Raw genomic sequence first — 12,761 nt, forward strand, 5'->3', positions numbered from 1 at the left:
CATGCTTTCTTTTGAATACTATCCAGGCAATCTAATGCATGAATCAGTGAGAGCAAGAATAACAAACATACAAAGGGAATAGTGCAAGGCATGGTGAAAAGTACTAAAATACTGCAGGGCACAGAGAAAAGTATCGTTATGAAAGACAGTGGAAGGGCATCATCTTTTGCCAGTGTTAGGTCCATTCGAGAGTCTAATTACATTGGGAAAGAAACTGAAGAGACTATCCTCAGACCTGGCAGTTCATGTTCTCAAGCACATGTACCCTTTTTCCTGATGGCAGAGGAAGAGAGGATACAACTGGGTTGCAATGAGTTGTTTCATATTTTAGCAGTTCTTTTGAGATGACAAAAAGTGCTAGATTTCAGCTTTCAGATTTATTATCAGAGTACATATGTGACATCACATACAACCCTGAGATTCTTTTTCTGTGGGCCAGGCAGAATTAACATATATTGGTAATGTATAAAAAAAGTGTACACAGCATATACATGTAAACATATAAAGAACTGTAAAAGATATTGAATGTATACATAATAACTGCAATACAGAGAGAATTTTAAAAATTATAAAATGCACAAATAAGTGTCTTTAAACAAGTCCCTGACTAAGTTTGTCAATGAGAAGTCTGATGATGGAGGGGAAGCAGCTGTTCCTGAACCTGGTGGTGCGAGTCATGTGGCACCTATACCTCTTTCTTTATGGCAGCAGTGAGAACAGAGCATGTGCTGGGTGGTGTGGGTCTTTGATGATTGCTGCTGCATTCCCTGTAGATGTTCTCAATAGTGGGGAGAGTTTTGCCTGTGATGTTCTTGGCTGTGTCCACTACATTTTATAGTGTTTTAAACTCAGGGGTATTGGTGTCCCCATTCCAGACTGTGATGCAGCCTGGTCAACACACTTTCCAGCACAGAAAGTGGTAGAAATTTGACAAGGTATCTGATGTTACACCAAACCTCCACAAACACCTGAGGAAGTAGAGGTGTGAACATCCTATTTTCACGATGCCATTAGTGTGCTGGATCTAGGAAAGATGATCTGTCCTCAGGAATCAAAATTGTTTATAGAATTAAATTTGCTCATTCTTTCCCCATCTGATCCCCCAGTGATTACTGGATTGTATACCCCTGGTTTTCCCTTCCTGAAGTCAACAATCAGCTTCTTATTTTTGATGACATTGAGTGCAAGGTGGTTGTTGGTGCACCATTCAGCTGCTTTCAATCTCCCTCCAGTATGCTGAATTTTCACTTTTCTTTATACAACCCACAACCATCGGAACATTTGCAGATGATGTTACTGTTGTACCAAGCCACACAGTCATAGATGTAAACTGAGTAGAACAGCGGGCTAAGAACACAGCCCTGTGGTGCTCCGGTACTGATGGAGATTGTGGAGAAGAAGTTCTTACCAATCTTCACTGATTGTGGTCTGGAGGTGAGGAAATCCATGATCCAATTCCATAATGGGATTTTGAGTTCCAAGACTTGGTGTTTGCTGATCAGTTTTGAGGGAATGATGGTGTTAAATGCCAAACTGTAGTCAATAAACAGAATCCTGATGAATGCATCTTTGCTGTTCAAGTGTACCAGGGCTTTGTGTAGAGCCAGTGAGATGGCATCCGCTCTAGACTTGTTACTTTGATAGGTGAACTGGAATGGATCCATGTCACAACTCAGACAGGAGCTGATCTGCTTCAACACCAGCCTTTCAAAACACTTCATCACTGTTGATGTAAGGGCTACTGGTTGATAGTCGTAAAGTAAGGTTAATTCACTTTCCTTGGGCACCAGTATGATTGACACCTGTTTGAAACAGGTGGTACCATGCCCTGCTAGAGTGAGATGTTGAAGATATCCATTACATTGGTAAGTTGATCAGCACAGATTTTTAATACTCAGCCAGGTACTCCATCTGGGCTGGATGCTCATCATCCTCAGATATGGACAGGAAGGAATCATCAGGGGGCATGGGGTGTGGAGCAGTGGTCCTTCGCTGTTACTGTCGTCAAACTGGGTGTAGAAGACATTGAGTTCCTCTTGCATGAACATTGCCATCTGCAGCTGCACTGTAGCAGGTTATGACATTTAGACCCTGCCACGGTTTTCAGGTGTCCCTTGTTGTTTCCATTTTCATCCAGAATCTCCACTTCACCCAGGAGATACCTTTTCACAGATCATACCTGCTTCTTCTGCATTGATCTGGCTCTCAGCGGGTTCCAGATTTCATTGTTCATCCAGAGCTTCTGGTTGGGGAAAACCCTAAAAGATTTGTGGGGGACACACTTATCCATAGCCGTTTTGATAAAGTCTGAGACAGCCCTGGTGTAATCATTCAAAATCTTAGCTGAGTCCTTGAACACCGCCCTATCCTGTTACCTTTCTTCAGCCTCCTGTGACCATCTTTTAGCTGTCCTGATCTCTGAAGCCTCTCTTTATATGCTCTGTCAATTTGAAGGAAAAAGGAGCTGTGGTAAACCACTCTTTGTATATTTAACAGTCGGGGTACGCCCATTGGTCAACTGTACCTGTGACTCCTCCCACAGACTCCTGAATAAAGGTGACTGTTCCACAGCCCCTTCCCCAGTTCAGGACAGTCGACCAGAGTGGAGGTGCCTCCATTTTATTGTGCATAAAAGCCTATCAGTTTTGAGTAACTTCCAATCTTTTGTAGTTATTGATGGTGCACCAATTTTTTTTCACAATAAATTTTTGACAATGGAGCAGATCCTGAAGCCAGAGAAGCTGGAAGTCAACCCTCATTTGCCTGAGGCCTCCACCAACTTCAAACTCTGGCTGTGTTGCTTCGAAGAATTCCTGCAGGCATCATCAGCCATCGATTGATCAGAGATCAATAAACTATAGGTACTGCACTCCTGGGTCAGGACCCTGGTGCACTCAATGATCAGGGATGCCGGTTCATACCCAGAGGTGATGGACATCTTGAAAGGCCAGAACCTCAGGAAGGTAAATGATGTCTACATAAGACACCTCCTGGTTACCCAAAAACAGTAAACCAGGGAATTGAGCACTGAGTACCACTGGGCCCTGCGAACCCTCAGATGGGCCTGCAAATGCAAGGCTGTGATGGCCACGGAGAACACAGAGGACTTGATTAGAGACACATTTATCACAGGCATCGGGTTTAACTACATCAGTCAGAGACTGCTGGAGCAAGGTGAGCTCAATTTGCGGAGGGTGGTCAAAATGGCAGGCACAATGGAAGTAGACCTCAAGAATATGGATGGCTACTTGGTTGACAACGTGGCTGCATTGTGGTTTCCCTAAACCATCATCTTAGGATTCACCATCACCATCACATCCCACCAGTGGTTCAACAATGACAGCAATATTTTGCGAGTGCCTAACACCACTACAGAATATCCCATCAATGACCCGACCACAGCCACTGTACTCTGTGAGCACCTGAAGTGCTACTTCTGTGGCCTGGGCAAGCATTCGAAAGATGTGATTTGCTCCTGCTACAGGAAGAAAGGGCACTACATGAAAGTGTGCAAGTCCAAATCATCTCTACCCAGTAGCACCGTATGCAGCTGTGAGGGCTGCCATCTGGGATGCCATCTTCGGGACCCAGCAGCACTGCATGCGAGCCATGGGGGCCACAATCTTGGATCCTACCATCTTGCAACCTGATGAATGAACTCTCCGCTGCACCAACAAACAGTGACCAGACATTGGCCTTCATCACACTGGATCAAGGTAGTCTTTACCAGCTATCAGATCAATGATGGACATTCAGGTAAACGGCCACGTGATGAGTTGTCTGTTCAATAGTGGGAGCACAGAGAGCTTCACCAATCTCATCATGGTGTAGCGCTACTCCCTCGCAGTAGGGCCAGTAAGCCACAAAGTCTCCTTGACCTCAAAGCCACCCTTGTTCTTGGCTACTCCATAGTGACCTTGACTGTGCGGGGTACAGATTACAAAAACTTCAAATTCCTGATGATGTCACAGCTCAGTGCTGTTGTACTACTGGGGCTGGACTTTCAATGCTATCTTAAAAGTGTGGCGACGGAGTACAACAGGCCTCATTTCTGCCCCCACCCCACTCACTGTCTGTAACCAGTAGTTTTTAAACTGCCCACTGTGCTTCAGCAGCAAACTACCCCTCAGCCTCCTTCCCCACCGCCCCCAACCAACAACCTGACCATCGCCCACTGCGCACGACCTGTGGACTCTCCACCTTCAAGATCACCCCACCTCCGCTGTTTGCTAACCTCACCCCTGACTGTAAACCGTTACCATCAAAAGTAGGCAGTACAGTGCAGGGGACAGGGCTTTCATTAGGATGGAGGTGCTGCGGTTATTCAACAAGGGAATCATTGAAGCCAGCACCAGCCCTTGGAGAGCACAAGTGGTGGTGCTGAGGAATGGGGAGAAAAGCAGAATGGTCATTGACTATAGTCAGGCCATTAATAGATAAACACAGCTGGACATGTACCCTTCCCCCCACCCCCCATATCCGATGTGGTAAAACAAATCATGCAATATTTTTATTTTCCAATATGGACATAAAGTCAGCATATCACCAGCTTCCCATCCACCTGGAGGACCACCTATATACTCGTTTCAAGGTGGATGGCTGCCTCTACCATTTCCTGAGGGTGTCCTTCGGTGTCAATAACAGGGACTCGGTCTTCCAGCTGGAGATGGACCAAATGGTAGACCAGTCAAGCTGCAGGCCACATTCCCATATCTGGACAACACCACCATCTGCAGCCATGACCGTTTTGGAACTCCCTCTTCCCCACAGCCACAAAGCCCTGCAAAGATGTCTGGGCTTTTTCTCTTACTATGTCCAGTGCAGACAAGTACCGCCCCCTCATTAAATCCACCTCTTTTCCCCTCACACCAGAGGCCCGTCCAGCCTTCAGCCACATCAAGGCAGACATTGCCAAGACTATGATGTACACCAATGGATGAATCCAATCAGTTCCAGGTGGAGAGCGATGCATCTGAGTTTGCTCTGGCTGCCACACTTAATCATTGCCTTCTTTTCCCACATACTCCAGGGCCCCAAAATTCTACATTCCTCTGTCAAGAAGGAGCCCAAAGCTATTATTAAGGCAGTACAACACTGGAGATATACCTGGCAAGCAAACGATTTACTTTGCTGACTGACCAACGGACAGTGACTTTCACGTTCAACAACCAGCAGTGAGATAAAATCTAAAATGACAAAATATTAAGGTGGAGAATTGAACTTTCCACCTACAATTATGATATCTTGACTTGTCCAGGGAAACTCGATGAGCCCCTAGATGCTCCATCCCATAAAACTTGTTCCAGCACATAGATAGAACGCTTGCAAGTCCTCCACAATGATCTCTACCACCCTGGAATCACCAGGTTCTTCCGATAAAAGTCCAATATCTGCCTTATACCATTGATGATCAAAAACTGCCAGGTCTCCATGGAGTGCAAACCACACTTCTATCAGCCAGACAGAGCGCAGCTGATAAAAGCAACCCACCCTTTTGAATGCCTGAGTATCGATTTCAAATGACCCCTCCCCTCCTCGGACTGCAACCTGATTAACGAGTACTCAAGTTTTCTGTTCACCATCCCCTGCCCAGACGTAACAGCTGCCACAGTCACCAAGGCCTGACATAGTCTCTTCACCCTGTGTAGGTTCCCCTGCTATATCCATGGTGAATGCAGTCCCTCCTTTATGAGTGACGTTGTGCCAATACCTGTTGGCCAAAGGCATTGCCACGAGCAGGACTACCAGCTACAGCCCCCACAAAAATGGGCAGGTGGAAAGGGCGAATGGTACCATCTGGAAGGCCGTCCTCCTAGCCCTATCGTCTAGAGTCTTCCAGTCTCCCACTGGCGAGGTCCTTCCTGAGGCGCTCCACTCGATCAGATCACTCCTCTGCACTGCCACCAATGCCACTCCATATGAAAGCATGTTTTCCTTCCTAAGAAGTCTGCAGCAGGGATCACATTGCTGGCCTGCTTGACATCCCAGGGCCGGTCCCACTCCAGAAGCATGTCAGCAGCCACAAGTCCAACCCTTTGGTCAAAAGGGTCCATCTCCTCCATGCCAATCCCCAATATGCCTATGTGGCATACCCTAATGGGCATGAGAACACAGTCTCTGTTAGGGACCTGGCACTCTCAAGGGCTCTGGAGACCATTACTGATCACCACACACACCCCCTCACCTATTGTCACCCATGATGCACCAGGGCCATGGCATGTTTCCCCAGTCCCAATGGATAGCAGGCCTGATTCGTTGCCACACATCCACCAAACCAATGACAGCGACTGCATAGAGGCGCCCCAGTCTGTCCAGGACTCCATTGCTGCGATGTAGCCACAGCTGGCTCTAAGACAGTCGCAGCGGCAAATCAGACCAGCCGAGAGTCTTAACTTATGATTACCTCTAGTGGACTTCACCCCGGCGGACTTTTTTAAAAACAAGGAGTAAATAGGTTAAACCACTCTTTGTATATTTATCTGTCTGGGCACGCCCATTGGTTGATTTTATCTGTGGCTCCTCCCACAGACTCCTGAATAAAGGAGCCCCCTCCTCAGTTCAGGACAGCTGACCAGCCTCCATTCTATTGTGAATAAAAGCCTGTCATTTTTGCATAACCTCAAGAGCACAGCCAGGTTCAGACTTACCAAACTGCGGTGTCTGGAAAGAACAGTAAGGCTTCCTTGTCTTGGTGCAGCAGTGATCGGATGTACTGGGACCTCTGGTACAGCAGGTTAGATGCTGGTGGTCATTGGGCAGGATTTTCTTAACTCAGGGCTGTTTAAAGTCACTGACTAAGATTTATAGTCCGACAGGGTGAGACCTCTCTTGTTTACTGACCACATCATACAGCTCTGCAAGTGCCTGTTTGTAATCGGCATCAGGTGGGATATAAATTTTGGAGAGAATCACTGATGAAAACTCTCAGGCTAGAGAGAAGGGTCTGCATTTAATTGAGATTTCCTCTAAGGCAGTGGATCAGGAGGTCAACATCATCCCAATGTTTGTGCACCATCAACCAATATTAACAAAAAAAGCACACACCAACCCCTCTCCTTTTTCCAGAATCCGAGTTCCAATCCAGTTTATGAATGATGAAATTGTCTGTTTGAATAGTGGTTGTATTGACAATAACCACACCAGCAGTGCGAGTATAAGACCGGTTTAATAAACTAATATGTACACTATGAGGTCTTGACTCTCTGCAAGACAAACCTAGAAGGTTAGACTGTAGCTCTGGACTGCTTTATATACAAGGTCACCGGGATGACCGCTGGTGACCTAATGATGTAATTAGATATCACCACAGTGGTGTCCAGAGTGTTCTCTGTTAGTCAGGTCTTGGTTCACCAAACAACTTACCTGTCTCTGATAAAGCAGCCTTGCCCTCAGGTCATCAATTTTATTCTCTAGTGACTAGACATTCAGAATCAGAACCAGAATTTATTGTCATTAACATGTAATGAAATTTGGTGTTTGTGAGCATCATAGTTCAAACATTCATATTATATCCACCTTACAACAATAATATAATAAAAATAAAAATAATTGTGCATGAAATGTAAGGCAGTGTCTTTGGTTCATTCATTATACAGGAAACTGATGGCAGCGGGGAAGAAGCTGTCTTTGTGCCGCTGAGTCCTTGTCATTAGGTTCCTGTACCTTTTACCTGATGGTAGAGGAGTGAAGAGGGCATGGCCTGGATGGTGTGGGTGTTTGAGAATAGAGGCTAATTTTTTAAGACACCACCACATGTAGATATCCTCACCAGTAATATGGACTGGTCGGGTAGGTCTCAGACTCCTGCACTTCAGTCTTGTTGGGATCCCAACCCTCATGCCTCATTTCTGACTTGGACCTTGGTGATGGCCTATCCCTTTAAGGCCTTCCATCCGTTCTGTGCCTGACTCAGCCATTACCTGGGAGCTTTGTAAATCATTAACTCTTTCAGCAACTTGGTCATAAAAAAAGCCATTGATTGTAACAAAAGCATCTGAAAAGGAAAGTATTTTAAAGGATTATTTAAGAGGGGTTCTGCACCCCACAGAAAGTCACTGTGGGTCACCAGTGCCATCCTGGAATGAGATGGAAGGAAAGTTAATTTTCCTGATGGCCTGAGCTGCATTTACTACTCTCTGAAGTTTCACTGTAGTCTCCAGCAAAGTAATTTACATATGAGGCATTTATCCAATTCATTTTTTCATATATATTCACCATAACAACTCCATTGATATCGTTTCCAGCTTTTTTGAAGGAAATTGCTAAATAATCATCAGGAGACTGAAAAACATCTTCTGCCTGCAAACAATGGTGCCCTTTTGGCCTGTGTGTCATAACATTTAAGTCCTCCAACACAGTTGACCTGAGATGCAGAATTCTGGAATTCCTATACTCATCTTTTTCCAAATCCTTCCTTCTCTTTACTCCTTCGAGATGACTCTTCAGAATCTGACTTAATTGTCCAACTATATGTTCATGTGACTCATTGTAAACTTTTGATAGTTCTTTTGGGCATTTCATTTTATAAAGACAACATCCTGTGATAAACTGGATATGACATATTACAACATTTATTCAATTGAAATTAACATTTTGATGGTGAATCTCTGAGTTTCGGAAATTGCATCTCATCTCATTCTCAGGACCAAGTCTTGGTCTGTGTATGGGTATACGTTCTGAGCATTTTTCAGTGCCATGTGGCTGGTCTGTTCTGCAATGACAAAGGTCCTCAAGTTTGCAATAATCCAGCCATATTTGCCAAATGTAATTTTAGTCTGAGTCTTCTGCTTAAATCATTCCTTCTGATTTTTGCTGCCTTCCCTTCAGATACATTCCAAACGATCCTTGGCCTAATCTCACACCTTGAGATAAGGTTGATAACCTATCAGAAAGCTTTAATGCTAACAATTTGCCTGTTGAGTTTAAACATGTTCCATTTATCATCAAGATTCACTCATAGGGAGAGTGATTGCTTGGTATGAAATCTGAATCCTTGGTGAGATATGGCTTCCTCCAACTCCTTGCCTGGACAACATCTCACTGTCCACGTCACATCCCATTCCAGCATTCTCCCTCATCTCACTGATAGGAAAGAAAGGGAAGAAAACAGAAAGAAAAGTGAATAGCAAGTAAAGATGGAGAAAAGGAGAGCGCAAAACGAGAACACAGCACCAACTGGGGATATTAACGTTTTTTTTTCAGTTTACTGCATAAAATCTGCCAATAAGGATGAATAATTACAGTTCCATAAAAGTGATCCTTACAACTTATCAAAGGGCCCACATGTTTTTATTTTTCTCTGTGCTCTGATAATGATGAAAATTTTGCAGCATTTATTGACATTTGTTGTCCTTGACATTTCCCATCATGCAGTAAAGGGAAGTGTTTATGAAATAAGAGGATTATTCACTTATTGAACTTTTCCTGCCTGTCATGTCACAAGCAATGACAATAATATTTCATAATGCCATTTTTTTTGTCTCTCAGAACCCATATGTGTCATACCAAATATCCATGTAAGGATTTTCCCAAAAAGGTGGACGTATGCGATCAATGAGATTCTGAATTTTATGTGCCCTAATGCCAACTGGGTGAAAACCATATGTACAGCAAATAGTTGGGAACCTCCTATAAAATGCTTTGGTATGTGTCATCTATTTTTGCTCAACCAAGGAAATCATTAATTTAAAATTATTAATCATTTTATATGCTATCTATATTAATGTTGGTGATATTTTATTGATAGCTTCAACTTGTCACATACCCCTCAGCATTATCCTCATAATTAAAAAAAAATCTCATAATGGGAATGGTCTGCAGAATGGTGAGAGCTTCAACAGGGAGTGGAGACAGAACATATGTTCAGGACCTTTAGCCAAACATGGTTGTGAACACGGGAACAGCCTTTACTTCAACACTTACGTGTTGGTCCTGTCCTCAAAGAAGTAATAGTCCTCTTTTTTCTCTCAGCTGTTAAATTGTCCATCACCTTTCATGGCAAGATATGACAGGACTGCAGACATTAATTTGGTCACTTAGATGTGTGATCACTTAAGTGTGGCTGTTTGCTGTTTCAACTGTTCAGGATGTATGTTGTCTTGTCTTCTATGGCAAATTCAGGAGGCTGGTAGCTGATTACTATTAGTTCTGCCTGGTGCAGCTTCCAGCAAGCACTCTGCACACTTTGATGAACTAAAGTTGATAGCTTGAATGTTTAAATTTTAATTTAGACATACAGCGTGGTAACAAGACCCTTCCAGCCCATGAGTCTGTGCTGCCCAATTACACCCAATTCACATGTAACCTCTGTATATTTTGAAGGGTGGGTGAAAACCGGAGCACCTGGAGAAATCCACACAGGCATGGGGAGAACATACAAACAGTATAACATTCATCAATGATGCTGTAACAGCATTGCCATAATAGCTACACTAACTGTGTGGCCTATTGTGGGTTGCAGGATTGAACATGGGGGGTGGAAAGTACACCTTGATGTTAAACACCTTGATGTTAAACAAGTGGAATAGGCCAAAGATGGCTCAAAGAGTATTGGGAAAGAAGACTGGCTTGACTTTATCATTTCATTTAATACATACAGGGCTCATGTATTAGGGATTGAGGCAGAGTATTTTTTTCTCCAATCGCTGATTGCCCACAACATCTCATGAATGCCCAGTTATAAGCTGGCAGATCCTTTCTGACTCTATCCTGTGTAGTATGCAAGTCATATCACGCAACAGAGTGAAAGGGGTCCTAGCTGTGAAGACAGGACATTATTTCCACCAGCACTCCATGGTGGTCATTTCACTCAAAGTTTCTTCCATGACAATTGAGAATGAGGTGAATTGTTTGAACCCTTGTGCCGCTGCTCTCACTATCTGCCATGGATTCTCTTGGTCATCTGTGTATTTTAAGACACACTGAGTCAGACAGTGGTGTGACTGTCTTGTCACTCATGATAATGGACATTGACGACCCCCCACCCAGGGCACATTCTGAGTCCCTGATGCATTCAGCACTCTTCCCAAGTATGGTTCACTACAGAAAAGTACTGCTTCATCAGCTGATTGAGATGAGAGATAGCAGTGAAGAGAGGTTTCTTTGCTCATGTTTAACCAAATGCCACAAGACATTAAGTAGCTGGAATCATTGTTGAGAACCTCAAGGGCTGCTCTTCATTCTTGTATTCCACACTGTCACATACAAAACATGGTGTTGGGTCAAGGCCCCAGCACATACTTTACACTAGAAACCCCAGCCAAGCAACTTACACCAGGTCGGAAATCCTTCAGCATGTTCTCTTCTATTGATATTAATGGAAAAGGATGGATGCAATGGGTATTTCTAAATCTTTTTGAAATTATTTGAGCTAATTTGAATGCTGTTCAAAATTAATAATTTTAAAATATTGTCTTATAATTATTTTTAATAAATTTCAAAAATGTTTTTTTCTTTTTTTTAGCAGTTTAGAATTTTTTAACAGACAATAGGAATGAGGTTATCAGTAAAACCAAGGATACCTTTGTAACATGCCAAACAAAAAATAAATCAATTACTGTTCCAACAGGTCCATGTTCACCTCCAAGCATCAGAAACAGTGTTCCATCTCAAAAAAAATTATACAATAATGAAGAAAGTCTGGTCGTTAGATGTGATCGAGGCTATAGATTGCGAGGAGATGAAAAAATTACGTGCAAGGATGGAGAATGGAGCATCCACCGATCTTGGCCAGAGTGTATTAGTAATGTCCATTTTATCACAAGAATCAAATTAAAACGATAAGAGAATTCCATCAATTAGCAAAATTACCAATGCTTATACTTTTTAACAGTTGCAACAAATCATGATTGCTTCATGAATAATGACTGTTTGTAATCAATCCAAGTTGTTTAATTCAAGAGGTTTTGATTAGCAACATTGAGTGTGATGCGTTTGTTCGACAATATTATCTTGTTCTCAAAATTATCAAGATACTATGCCATTATTCAAACCTGAACTTTAGGCACCTTTGGGCATCTAATTGTCCCTGAAAACAATCCTGTCAAATCTTTTTCACACAAGTAAAACACACACTAGGCCCTTTTATAGAAAAAATAATTGCGACTGTAACAGTGGATATTCTCTGTCCTTACGTTGCTGAACATACCTCCACAAATCCTCTGCGAGCATCTCCAAGACACCTAATCTGATCATATTACTCAGGCTGGTCACACAGGTGGAGCAGAGCACTCCACCTCATTTCCAAAAATGTACTGCCTCTGCAAGTAGCTGACTAGGGCCAGGCTGATGATGCTGTCAGCCTGTGACCCAGGACCCAGTCATTGTAGTGTTACGAGCCCAGAGGAACCCAAAACCCAGCAGCAAGACACCTGGTTACTTAAACAAAAGTTGCTTTTAATTATCTTTAAGCATGAAAACAGAAGCAGACTTTAACTTATCACTATTGACTAAATTAACCTAACTTAACCCCCTTCTAATTTTTAGTGTGCATGTGTAAAGTTCAGAAAAGTTCTTTGATTCACAGTCCAATCTCACTTCTCATTCCTCCAAGTTCACTGGTTACAGGCATTTCTTATACTGTGCACAGTATTTAACATTTATAAAGTAAATGGTTACTGCTCAGGGAGGTTCTTGTCAGTTTTCAGAGAGATTTTTATTGTTCTATGACATCCACAACTGATGTACTTCCATTAGCCACTTCAGTATCTTGATGACTAAACTTGCCCCTTCAAGGTTCTCCAGATTATACCATCTTTCTTTCA

The 12,761-nt window shown here is 43.1% G+C and overlaps 1 protein-coding gene across 3 annotated transcripts in view; it reads left to right on the forward strand.

Moving 5' to 3' along the window:
• Window positions 1-12,761, forward strand: part of LOC138763549 (complement factor H-like) — a 613,078-nt gene that overhangs the window by 58,107 nt on the left and 542,210 nt on the right. For all 3 annotated transcript variants that reach the window (XM_069937874.1, XM_069937875.1, XM_069937873.1), the window contains exons 8-9: window positions 9,487-9,642; window positions 11,567-11,740. In XM_069937874.1, coding sequence (XP_069793975.1) covers window positions 9,487-9,642; window positions 11,567-11,740 — 330 coding nt within the window. The remainder of the gene's footprint in view (window positions 1-9,486; window positions 9,643-11,566; window positions 11,741-12,761) is intronic.

The sequence above is a fragment of the Narcine bancroftii genome, chromosome 5 (assembly GCF_036971445.1).
Source record: "Narcine bancroftii isolate sNarBan1 chromosome 5, sNarBan1.hap1, whole genome shotgun sequence".
Taxonomy (NCBI): domain Eukaryota; kingdom Metazoa; phylum Chordata; class Chondrichthyes; order Torpediniformes; family Narcinidae; genus Narcine; species Narcine bancroftii.